Source organism: Ictalurus punctatus, chromosome 6 (assembly GCF_001660625.3).
Source record: "Ictalurus punctatus breed USDA103 chromosome 6, Coco_2.0, whole genome shotgun sequence".
Lineage (NCBI taxonomy): Eukaryota > Metazoa > Chordata > Actinopteri > Siluriformes > Ictaluridae > Ictalurus > Ictalurus punctatus.
This window is the reverse complement of record NC_030421.2, coordinates 8,667,501-8,680,675: the sequence shown is the minus strand read 5'-3', so window position 1 is coordinate 8,680,675 and position 13,175 is coordinate 8,667,501. Positions and strand designations below refer to the sequence as shown.

At 38.6% G+C, this 13,175-nt stretch overlaps 1 protein-coding gene across 2 annotated transcripts in view; it reads right to left on the bottom strand.

Annotated features, from left to right (window-relative positions):
• The window catches only part of nckap1 (NCK-associated protein 1), a 69,885-nt gene that overhangs the window by 43,294 nt on the left and 13,416 nt on the right, over positions 1-13,175 (bottom strand). Inside the window, exons 2-3 of one of the 2 annotated variants that reach the window (XM_017470197.3) lie at positions 8,454-8,564; positions 104-196 (exon numbers count right to left, since the gene is read on the bottom strand). In XM_017470197.3, the coding sequence (XP_017325686.1) occupies positions 104-196; positions 8,454-8,564 (204 nt within the window). The remainder of the gene's footprint in view (positions 1-103; positions 197-8,453; positions 8,565-13,175) is intronic. The other variant, XM_017470198.3, reaches the window with a different exon arrangement.

Sequence of the window (13,175 nt, the reverse complement as noted above, 5' to 3'; positions counted from 1 at the left end):
TGTACATGTAAATGCAGTGTGTTATCAGAGCTCAGTGAGAGGTCAGTACATGCTCATACAGAGGGGGGGGGGCACGAATTCAAAGTGAGTTTGACTCGCCTACCTTAAATTCCATAACATCCACAAATGTGAAGTAATATAAAGCGAGATTCTTTAGTATTTCTGATTTTTCTTTTTGGAGCTGTGCAAGCTGTTGCTGTAATAATAAAGAAAAAGAAAAGAACACAATGTTGAAAAAGGAAACAGATTTTCAGAAAGCAATGCAATCGTCATAATTTAGTTAGACTCATCAGCAGGGTTCTCGGCGTGTACACACAAATATGTCTATTTTTATATCCACTGCGCAAATGGAACTAGATTTATTATTATTATTGTTATTAATATTATTATTATTAAGAAAAACTGAGCATCTGAGCAACAGAATTTTTTTTTTAATCTCGTATCCAAATCCAGGATTATGGGATTTCCTTCCCACAGAAGGATTCATGCTTTTTCAAATATATCCCTGGAGCACAAATGCTGCCCAAACAGCTCACCACTTCTTACTTACAATATTTAGAAATTAAGATGACATTTTTTTGTTGTGATGTAGTATTTTGACAGATCTGCTCAAATCCTTTACATGCATATTACACACGAGTAGTATAAAATGGTGTGATATTCAGACATGTTTATCATGAACACTTCGAAATATCAATCCGCCTTCATTCCACGTGGAAGAAGAGAGCTTTGGGAGTCAGTGTTTAAATTCCGGCCATAAAGTCTGTCGCATTTAGAGAAGAGGATAAATAGGGATGTTTTCGTGGCTCCTTATTTTGTACCAATCCAAATGCAGAATTGCTTGCATCCTTCTTGCGGTAAGGCAATCCCATAATTCTGTTTACGGCATCAGAGGTTCATAAAAGGTCAAAACCGAACTGTTGCAGCGATTGAGGAATAACAATTGAATTAAATGTAATAATTAGCTGGTCTAACGACACTCTACACTTTGGTATGATTCGCAATTATGGGTTTACTATGCGAGATTCTTTGAATATTCTGAACAAATTTAAATGAAGAACTATGACTGAAAAGACTACAAACTGAGGTTAAATATTGTAAACAAAATGCATTAAAGGCTCACCATGTCTTAAAAATAAGAAATAAATTCTTCAAATAGTTTGATTGAGTGAATAAACAAAGTCTCTGACCCGGGAAATAGAGCTCCAAAGTCGACTAAAATGCCCGGTTTCCACAGCCTCTTTCTCGGGCAATGTAACCAAAGTTTAACCATATAACGCGTATTAGTCAGTGTGATTCAGAGATATCAGTCACAAGTGCAGACGTTTCCCATCTCGTTAATGGTGCAGGCTCTCTGCGAAAGAATGCAATCACGTGACCAGTGTGCTCTCTTTATATCTATGGATTGCGCAGATTGGGACCGCAGTGTAACTGCATTAGATGCATAATTAACTTAATGCTGATATCGCACGTTTCCAAGATGCACATGGTCACAGTTTGCATTGTGATTTATATTGTCACAATGTATCATTACAACCCTGGTAATAGTATTGTGCACTGTGAATTAAGTGCTACAAGAGTTGATTAGTAAAAATTATTCTAATTAAAATAATTTTTCAATGACGGTATCTTTCAATTATCTTTAACAAAATTATATTATATTATGTATATTTCTACCTACAGGGTGTCTGAAAAGTCAGGAACCATTGCAAACTACTTCACATTTATATTATTTACAACATATGCTGTACATGGTCACCCATACGCTCTACGTATTTTTTCAACTGCTGAATTATGTTTTTCGTGGATTTTACTCAACATATTCCCCCTTTGGTTCCTGACTCTCCAGACGCTCTGAAGAAAGAAAAGTCGTGCATAGCGTAAACCTTCATCACATAAAACATCTGAGACGCAATAAATCTTGCGTAGTTCTTTCAAAAGCCGAACTGTGTGGCTGTCTGAACCCTGCATCAAGTCTGAACACGCTTTAAGCCTTCCTGGCTTAAAGCTTGGCTTGCTTCCAACTGCTAGTGACTTCACAGCAAGTGTGCATTGCAAAACAAACAAACAAACAAACACAAAAAAACAAACAAAAGGCTAGAAAATGTTGGAGACATCATGTGAGTTTAATGTAAATTATACCACAGCATTGGTAAATTCTCTAATCTGATTGGTCAGAAAGTGATTAATGTTCCATAACAGCAGTAGTTCTGGCTGTAATCCAAATGAAAGATTTATATTAATGCGCTCCATTTAATACGTTATCGTTTCTATAGTAACAACTCATTCACACGGACCTGTATCGCAAATAATAAACTGATGAATAAAGTGTGCTGTAATTTAACAAAGAAATATGTATAAATCATTGATATGGTGAAGTTTTCTGAAAGCAGATAATTATGTAACAGTTATGGAAGGAGTCTCTAGTTTCAGTGCGTTGTAACAGTCAGTTACAAAGCTTGTGCTTTCTGGTTTCTTTTTTTCTTTTTAAAGTCAAGAAAAAGGAAAAATAGAAAGGCTGATAAGGGAACGACTGGCTTTAGGAACTTACTTGTCTTGTTAAATGTAACTGCAAGCAGTTAAAAACCGTAACGCATCATTAAAAATTTTGTAAAAGTGTAATCGTGGGCAAATCGCTGTGGTATAAGAGGAATAAAACATTTCAGGATGATCTGTTATAGGAAAATAATCAACTTCGGGTCAGCAACAGTAACCTCCACTCTGCTGCAACCCCATTCTTGATTAGTTTCCTGTAACACGACCCTGTAACTGTTTAAATCCTTAATGAAATTAATGACATACTAAAATCATACTAACATCCTTCAACATAAGATTCCCATTAATTATTATCCGATTCTTATAAATACAATAAACTTTTCTGCTTTTTTTAAAGTCTTGTGCAATGCAAACCTGCTCTTAAGTCAAGTTAGTAACAAACTTATAGCAATCTTAGTCATTATAGGAATTATGATACGCTTATTCTATATTAACAGCATTAATGATGTGCTGGACATCACTGTGCAAACTGAGTATTGGGCAATTTCTATCAAAACACCCTGCCAAAAAAAAAAAAAAAAAAAAAAAAAAAAAAAAAAAAAAAGGTGATGGTAAAATAACCCCCACTGGCCATAACCACTAATGCATTCTTCAATGCATAATAAATATTAGTAAACACTTTACTACTAACCAGTACAATGTTTACTAGTATTTCACAAACTTCACCCATCTCAACGATACTCCTACAAGTATGTTAAAATGCAGCAAAGCATTTTAATCATGGTGTTAAATAGCCCTGTATGTGATAAGGAAAACAGCAAGGATGGAGAGAACAGCACAAAACGAAGCAAATCTGTACTTACAATAATAATAATAATAATAGTACAAAGAAATGTGAAAAATAATTTGCAATATCAAGTGCAAATAAAGAGGAACTTAAGGAATTGTATAAAATGATCATATGTAATAAACGACAGCAATCATTACAGAAATTTGCAGTAAATGCAAATTTTTTAATTGTATAATTTATAAGTGATAAAGGGTTTAAAACTGTGTAATGATCAACAGAACCCAAATAATAAAAAGGTAATGCAATTTCTACATTATTAGATTAAATAAATGTAATAAAATATGCATAAAATTATTAATAAATGAACACATGCAATAAAAGCCACAATAAGTGGTAAAAAATTCTATTATATTTATAATAATAAAATGATAACAAATGAAAGGAATCATAATTGTGATTCGAACAAGATAATGCAATTTATATATCATTTAAATGAATAAATTGATTTTTTAAATAAATTACAATGAGATTATTTTAAATAAATAAATCAATTAAGAAGTGTATGTAAAATAGTACCAAATGGAAATAATTTTAACATTAAGTGCTAATTATAACAAATGAAACTACTGAATGGCAGTTGAATTAATATAAACTTAGTACTTTTAATACATTAGTACATTTAAATTAATAAAAATTAACTAAAGCAAACTTTGAAAAAAAAATTTTTTCAATAAATTCAATTTTTGATATTTAACCAAAATCCCACCATCCTTGTTATTCACCGTGAAATGTGTCACTATTTCTGTGAGTACACACCCTGACCCTGAACTGTATGTTAGGGTTGAGATAATGGACAAAAACTTACAGCAAGCACAGACTCATGCAGTTACAAAAACCAAGGAACCTCAGAACACGCAGATCTCTAATATACATGTTGTCTAAAAGGGACGGTGCTGGTGCGGTTCTCCAGAAAACCTTTTAAAGAATCCTCCCACATTTCATCAGGTTTGAGAGCAGAACCACGATGTATTACGATGACAGATGTCATGAGTGCATGGCTCTGTAACGGCGATACTCGTAAATAAAAAGTGAAAGTAAGTGCTCTCTTTGCACATGGTTAATAAAGTTTTCGTGATCTTTTCATGACTTTGAAAGATAACGTCACACAGATTATAACTACCTGCAAGATGACAACTACGGGCTCGGACCTTTTCAGCTTGATAAAAGCTTCATGAGTCATGACTGTGATACTGAATCTGTTCACCCTGCAAAATCCTCATTTATTTTTAAATCATGTAAACAATTTGAGTTGTTCAAGCTGTTGGCATGGAAACAAAATGACCATTTCCATACATCCCGATGGTGCTGGCTGCTCGGTTCCAAACCAGCAGATTTGCAGATCGGACATCTTCCAGCTCTCCGTATAAAGCTTGAACTGCTAACGTCCTCCATCAGGAAAACAGCGGGGACTTTATGTACGAGGACTATACCTGAGAGTTTTACATTATATATTTAGTGTGTAGTGCCTATACCTGAGAAAATTCTGGCAGAACGAAATCTTTGTAGCGCGTGAAACATACATACAGTATATGAAATGTTATTAAATATTTAATATCCGTAGGCGTGGCTGTTTCAGTTTAAACTGTTCGAGAATTCAAGTTCTCGGAAAGCTGTAATATATTATCATGTAAAACTAATGTTCGTGCATGAAACCGCAATACACTGTAATGTAAAAGTGTAATACACTATAATGTAAGGATTAGGATGTGCTGAATTATGATGTGTCATAAGATTGTTGAAAATCTGTAATATGAAAGTTTAGATAATACCGCAGTGCTGCTGAATTCTCAAACCTGATTGGTCAGGAAGTTTTAGTTCTATAACAGCAGCTCTGATAGCAGATTTGGTTGCCTACTTGGTTTACACTACTGTGCGCTTTCTAATACAATATTGTCATATATATATTACATAGACCTAACCCTATTCCCCTTCACAGATGGTATAAGTGGCAAAATGAAGCTGGTCTAGAATACAACAACCTCAATATGGCCAAAAGTGCACGGATGTCCTACAATCACATACATATGTGCTTGATGAACATCCCATTCCTGAAGTAGTCCCCCTTTAGGGTTATAATAACCTCTGCTTTTCTGGGTAGGCTTTCCACTAGATTTTGGAGTGTGGCTGTGGGGATTTGTGTTTTTATTCAGCCACAAGAGCATTAGTGAGGTCAGACACTGGGGGTGAGGTCTGGGGTACAGTTGGTGTTCCAGATCACCCCAAAAGTATTCCGAGGGGTTGTGCAGGTTGTTCACTCCAACTTTGCCAAACCATGTCTTCATGGAGCGCGCTTTGTGCACAGGGGCATTGTCATGCTGGAGCAGGTTTGGGCCTCTTAGTTCCAATAAATGTACACAGTATGGAAAGACGTTCGATACAGGTGTGTGCTTCCAACTTTGTGGCAACAGTTTGGGGACGAACCACAACTCTCATAGAAACTCTGAGCAAAGTCTCTTAATGATTTGCTGTTTATGGGTAGGTCCAAGAAGAAACATTTTACGAGTACAACACGGTACAGTGAGGAGTCATTTATAAAATACAACCAAGTTAACTAGTTAAATATAGCAACTCCTAAGTAAGAACGTGACCTAGATATCTAGCTAGTTTCTTCATGTACAATTTAGAATGCCTATGCTTGTTAAATTCTTAATTAGCATGCCAACTTCACTGATATGATCGCTATCTAGCTAATAACTAATGTGTTTATGAACCCTTTTCTGATTCCAACACCCAGCAGCACAATGCAACATTCTCTTGCTTGCTCTTAAAAATCGCTTTTTTTGTTGTTGTTTTGCAACCAGAAAAGACTGACTGACGTCAGAGTGATGTCTCTCACTCAGGAGTCTATAGTAACAACTTACTTATTTAACAAAGAAAATGTATAATTGCTGACATGGTGTTTGTTGTCAGGAGAGGCTTATTTAACATGTATGGAAGGAGTCTCCATTGTCAGCACTATGTAACAGCCAGAGGTAAAGCCGTAACTTTATATTGTGTTTTCTGCCACAGAAGAGTCGTGAGAACAGACGCTGCCTTTTGTGGCCTCAGGGTCACAAACTGCATTTTTTTTTTTTGGCTAACTTCAAGACACACTGTTTCGTGAATGTTCGATAACATTAACTCTAAATGGATAAAAAGGTAGAACATAGTGTTTTTTTTTGTTGTTGTTTTTTACTGTTGTGAAATAATAGGAATTTAGAAAGAACACCAGCACATACTTTTTTGTCAGAAAACCAGATATGGAGTCACATGGAACAGTTTCAGATTTAGTACCAGCTCTGGCACCATGTTGGCACTATAAATATCCAAATCCAAAGAAAATAAACAAACAAACAAACAAACAAACAAACAAACCTGTTTATTCTGAGGTTCCTTCAGTCTAGTTGTGAGGCTCGATACATATGTGAGTACAACAGAAAACTTAAGACTACATAGAAATATGTGAGCTCTAAACAAAGCAAACGGGCTCCAAACTTACCAAAAGAACAATCCAGAAAATAGCCGTGTTAAGCATGCAAACAAATACACAAAAAAAGACACACACACACACACAAAGAAAGGAGACATATATAAACCAACACAAAGGCAAACTCAAAAATACACAGGTAAACATGACGCAGCTCGACATTGGTTTAAGAAGCAGTTAAACATCTTGGATGTTAAACGAGAGAAGAGAGATACACTACAAGAGCTGCATCTGAAAAATACAACACTTTTTTAATAAATAAAACAATGAGTGGTTATTAGAGAAACACAAAAATACACACACACACACACACACACAACAGTAAATACACAGAGCATCAAAACACAAGGGAGCCCACAGATGTCCGTCTAATTAGAATAAATAACAAAGTAAAATAAAACTGGCAGTATTATTGTGTAATGGAACTGTTAGTATAGTATTAATCATGACTGGAGCTCACGGTGACTAACACACACATTGACGGACGATGACAACACGCCACTTTCTGCTGGAATGTGAGTTGATAGAATTGTGTGGTTGTGTGTTACACCCACATTCCTTTGCACACTCACTCACTCACACACACACACACACGCACACCCTCCCCGAGGCAGACAAGCAGGCCTCACTGATCACCCTACAACTGCGCACTCAATCCTCATATTAAAAAACGAGTGACATTACAAGGTATCTATATGATTTTTTTCAGAGAATGTTGTTCTGTTACACACAAATACATTTGTGTGCCTTTTTTTTTTTTTTTTTTTTTAATGACCACACTTGTTGCTACTGCTCCGAACCCTCAGGTCGATAATATGGAAAATCAAATGTTACATATTCTCAGTGAATGAGTTGAATTATTTTGCAACAACTCCGAGGATCTGTACCTAAAAGCAATTTCTGACTACAGGCCCAAGCGATAAAGGGTTCAACTCCAGGACCTGGATCTTCTCTGCACCTGCAGCCGGTAAACAGCAATAAACCAGCTTAGGGCTCCCTGGAAACCACACAATGTGACTGAGTACTAAAACACGAATTTGCTTAAATTATTACACACCATATTAATGATTATGCCATGATAATGCATGCCTGCTTTAAGACAATACTTACATTATCTTGCTATACACTTTAGGCAACTTTAAAAGCAGCACAACAAGGATTAAGATCTGAGTGGAATTATCATTTCCATGAATTTTCCACGCATATTTCCATAACAAACAACTACTGAGGATTAAGGAATGAAATTAATGATTAATAATAACTAACTGTTGTATAGATAATGTATTGAGATATCAGCATATGTACACATCTTTAACTGTACATAAGACTGGTGTTTATAAACGCAAAACATCACCGGTTACACACGGTCTTCATCATATTTTTGTGCTGAATACTTTCATTCATTATATCACAGGAATTCAGCATGGACTGAAAAAAAAAAGACACTTTATTGTGGAAAAAAAACCCCCCACCACATCCAAGCAAAGCATGAGAAGCTCCACCTGCAAAATGGCTGCCAATGCATGATGTTAACACAATCTGCACAAGACAAGGTCTAACAACACAACACTAACCCTAACGGTTATCAGCACATGAACAAACAAGGTGAGGTTCTTCTACAGTTAGTGCTCAGAGACTTACGTTATTGTTGCGGGTTTCCACAGCTGGGAACTTTCTTACAATGAACTTGACCGCAGATTCGAGGTTTTTGTCAATCAGGTACGAGGGCTTGGCTTTGGGATCCCCGCATGCCTGGAAAAGAAAAAAAAACATAGGAGAAGACAGAAATATTCAAAACGTTATTGCTTCAAATGAACTTCCTGGGGAAATGCGTGATAGTGAGGTCCAGTGATGAAATACGCAACAAGTACAATGGTTAGACACAAGTAAGAGGACAAGGAGGCACAAGTGCAGGGATTTGGCCATAGCTAAAAATGCGATGGAACACAGAAAGAGAAAGAGATAGATTGAGTGGGAGAAAAGGAGAGAGGAGTGAAACAGCAGTGTACGACAGCAAACTTGCATAGAAAAAGAAAGACCGGCAGACTGAGACCGATTACATATCAGAGGGAGATTAGAGGTAAGGGACAGATTACAGAGGGGAGTCAGGCAGAGATAAGCGGGAGCCGGGCGCGGACGAGAGTGGGATCCGGGCGAGAGCGGGCGCCTGGAGTCGGGCGCGAGAGCGGGCGCCTGGAGTCGGGCGCGGGCGGGCGGGAGAGCGGGCGCCTGGAGTCGGGCGCGGGCGGGCGGGAGAGCGGGCGCCTGGAGTCGGGCGCGGGCGGGCGGGAGAGCGGGCGCCTGGAGTCGGGCGCGGGCGGGCGGGAGAGCGAGAGCCTGGAGTCGGGCGCAGGTGGGCGGGAGAGCGGGCGCCGGCGGGCGGGAGAGCGGGAGCCTGGAGTCGGGCACGCGCAGGAGAGGGGGGGCCTGGAGTCGGGCACGGGGGCACGGGCGGGCGGGAGTCGGGCACGGGCGGGTGGGAGTAGAAAGTCACAAGACAAATTAGCGTTAAAGAGATTAGAAACGTAAAGAACAGATTGGAATGTTAAAGAACTGATTAGAGATTTAAGAGACAGATTAGTACGCTAACAAACAGAATTGAGAATTAAATCTAAGCAGACAGATCAAAGATGGATTAGAAAATGTATTCAGATTAGAGTGTCAAGAGCCAGATTAGAGAGTTAAAATAGAGATTAGCCGGTTCCAAAGCCTGAGACAGACAAGAGAGAGTAAATACAGAGAGACTGTTAGAGCTGAGAGAGAGTAAGAGATGCATTACAAGAGAAAGAATGAGAAAGAGAAGGAGGTGGTGTTTTGGAGGGTGCTGCTCTCTAAGTGATGAGCATCTTACAGAGTTGCAGCACTGCTACAGTGCGTGCATGTGTGTTTGTGCACGTTATGGTCATATGATTAGCACAACTCTGCACATGCACCTGCCGGCAAGACGCATTTGCACAGAACAGCCCTCGTAGAGGAAGACGACGTGGTACGACCCTGAGCCAAGACACCACAGGCTGCGCTCACATGCAGCTACTCGCCCTCAGTCCACACCAAGCCACACACTCAACTGAACAACGTGCTGAGACTAATTACCCTCCCAGTCCATCAATCATTTCATCAACCAGTCCTCCGTCTTAACACTGGCAATGTTTAAACCCCTGAACACATAAGCACCTGCCATGTCATAGCCTTTAGTAAGAAGCTGTGGGTTGTTTGACTGATGCAGGTAAGCCAAAACCATTCAGATGCAATGACAAACAAAGAAAGAAAAAAATAAATAAAATAAAGCCATGCATTTGAGATGTCTATACATTTTGGATGAAAAAAAAAAAAAAAAAAAAAAAAAAAAAAAAAAAATCAGAAGCATGTGCTAATACATTTCCATATCACAATAACTGTGTACACTTTTACAACGGAGGCAGAAAATCCTATGGAGTCTTGGAGGCAGAAAATCAAGTGAATTTGAGCTGCTCATATAAGGCCTGTATGAGATTGAGGTGGCCGATAGAGGGAAAAAAACCCCATCATATCGCAATTCTATGATACATAATATATCACAGTATATAGGCTGGAAATTACAGCTGTTTGAAAGAAATAAGTGTAACAATTCTAAAAGGATTTTTTTTTACTTTACATTAAAAAAAAATCCATAATTGTTAATATTTTACCATTTTAAAGATGAAGTACAAATTCCAACATCTTATCAGTTTCTTAATATATTAAGTCTTAATGACAGAACATGGTAATGACATCTTTATGGCATGTCTGAATGACATAACATCATAAAGACATATCACAAATCTCCTCATATTCACTCACTACCAAGAATATTTCACTGTCAATTCTTCCTCCATGTCCCTCATGCCCCCACATGCCCACCAACTTGCTCCCTGATTGGTCAAGAGGTAAAGAAACGCTTGACTTTGTGTTTATCAGCACATGCCTGGAATACACAGCATAAAACATTGTGATGCGATGGGAAAAAATAAAAGCAACATAAAAGTAACATATGAATGAAAGATGAGTAAAATGATATGCAACAAACAAACAAAAAAAAAAAGCGCCGTCTATTTGTAGTGCAGTTTGGGAACAAGAGAGCCGTGTGTGTCTGTGTGTGTGGTGCATACGGAACGAGAGAGAGAGAGAGAGAGAGAGAGAGAGAGAGAGAGAGAGAGAGAGAGAGATCATGGGACATGAGGCTGGCAGGAAGGCAGGACAGCAGGAAAAGGGGTAGTGAGACGGAACAGAAAGCAAGGGAGGTAGGGAGCTAGGGAAAAAGATTTTAGACGGGGGAGGAAGGTGGAAAAGCTGTGCAAACCTTCCAAACTTGTCCTTGCTGGGGGGAAGCAGTGTAACAGAAAACAGAGAGAATTACACAATAAAACACAGAAACGTTTCCAAATTCTCTACCATGCACATCTACGGATTCGCGTTCGGGAAATAAATAAATAAATAAATAAATAAATAAATAAATAAATAAATAAATAATCAAGGGTGTGTCTGGTTTAACGAATTTGATCTTGTTAAAGAAAGGATGACATGCGAGGAAAGAAATCAATAACATGAGGCCAAAGCCAACGAATTTGTAAGTAAAGAAATCGAATTAAAAAAACTTTTAAAAAATAAAAATAATAATAAATTATGCAATAATGGCACAAAAACACAATGTGAGGGAAAATTTCAACAAATAAAATAAAAGTGTCATTTATTTTGTGACTCAACACCACACCTCACATGCACAGAGATGTGAGAGATGCAATCTGCTTCAAAAGTCTGAGAGTTATCCATTACAAAAATCAATGAGCATGGGTTTCTTTTTTAATTCTTTGGCAAAGGTGCATAGAAACAGGAAGATCATGAAAGGTAAATTCTGATCAAAAGTAAAATGTAGCACGAGTGTTAGTCTCGGTAATACCATCTGCACATAAATAGCTCAAAAACACACGAACAAATAATACATGCATGAATCACACATCGCTCTGGGTTATACAGCCGCTGAAAGATTTGGGATCACTGATCAGCGTTCATTACATGTCTGAAGTAAAGTGGGCGCTTGTACATAACGTTAACGCGATGTAGGACGCGCCCTTCTGCGTGAAATAACTCCTCTCCTCTGAGGATTCACCCGTTTTCTGAAATAAGCGTCAACTTCCTGAGTCTCTCCGCTTCCTGCTGCACAGTACAGCCACTGCCATGCCTGGAGTAGTGTTGTGAATTTGGCCTTTATGTGCATTTATTCCATTTTATGCAATCCATCTACCTCCCCATCTATCCCTTTATCTCGTATCCTTTCCTTTACCCACCCACCCATCTATCTATCCACCTTGATATCCAATGGGGTCCAAAAACCTAAAACTACTAACGAAAAATAATTAGACTGCTGTCCATGTACACGTAATCAGTGCTATTTTTACAGTATAGTGTCACCGTCACTATACTGGGACGTTGAGCCCCACACAGGCCACAGAGTGAGTGCCCCCTGCTGGCCTCCCAAATACCACTTCCAGCAACAACCTTAGTTTACCCCAGGATGTCTCCCATCCAGGTACTGGCCAAGCTCAACCCTGCTTAGCCTCAGGCCCTGTTTACACTAGTGTGTTTTCGTTTGAAAACGCATAACTGATGCTACGATTGCGCCTGTCATCTACACTACTGCGCCGTTTTTGATCCAAAACGGAGACTTTTGGAAACGCCGAAGACCCCGTTTTAGTTTGAAAACTCTGGGCTCGCATTTCAGTGTAAACAGACCAAAACGAAGCCTTTTGAAAACGAAGGCGTGGTTTCGCCCACATTCGCTCCCTGATTGGGTCTTCTGGATCAACGCGTATCTTTCTCTGATTCGTCAAGCCCCTACCGTATGACCGTTACACTACCTTGATCGTATACACAACATGGAGACCAAACTGCAAGCGTTGCTGTCATTCTTAGCAGCCATTGTGCAGTTAAATTCTGTATTTTATAATACTGCAGCTGCTACATGCGCAAGAGGCGAGCTACGATTAGAGAAATCGCCAACCAATCACATTTCAAGAGGCATAAGCCCTACACGGAACACCAGTTTGGTCTAGCAACCAACTTCCTGTTTACACATGTATGTGCATGCTCAGTGTGCATGAATGGTCATGTGACATGCGTAATCGGTCGTGTAGTGTGGATGGAGATTGTTTCTGTAACACAGCAGAAACACCAGTGTGGACGAGGATCGTTTTCATTTTAAAACGAAAACGCACTAGTGTAATCAGGGCCTCAGCGGGAAAAATTATAGCTGTTGTGGAAATTATTCAAGCACTTCAATACTCAGGGAACACATTTCATGGGCATTTTAAATACAATTTTTGTCTTGTTTAATGGAACAAATGTAAA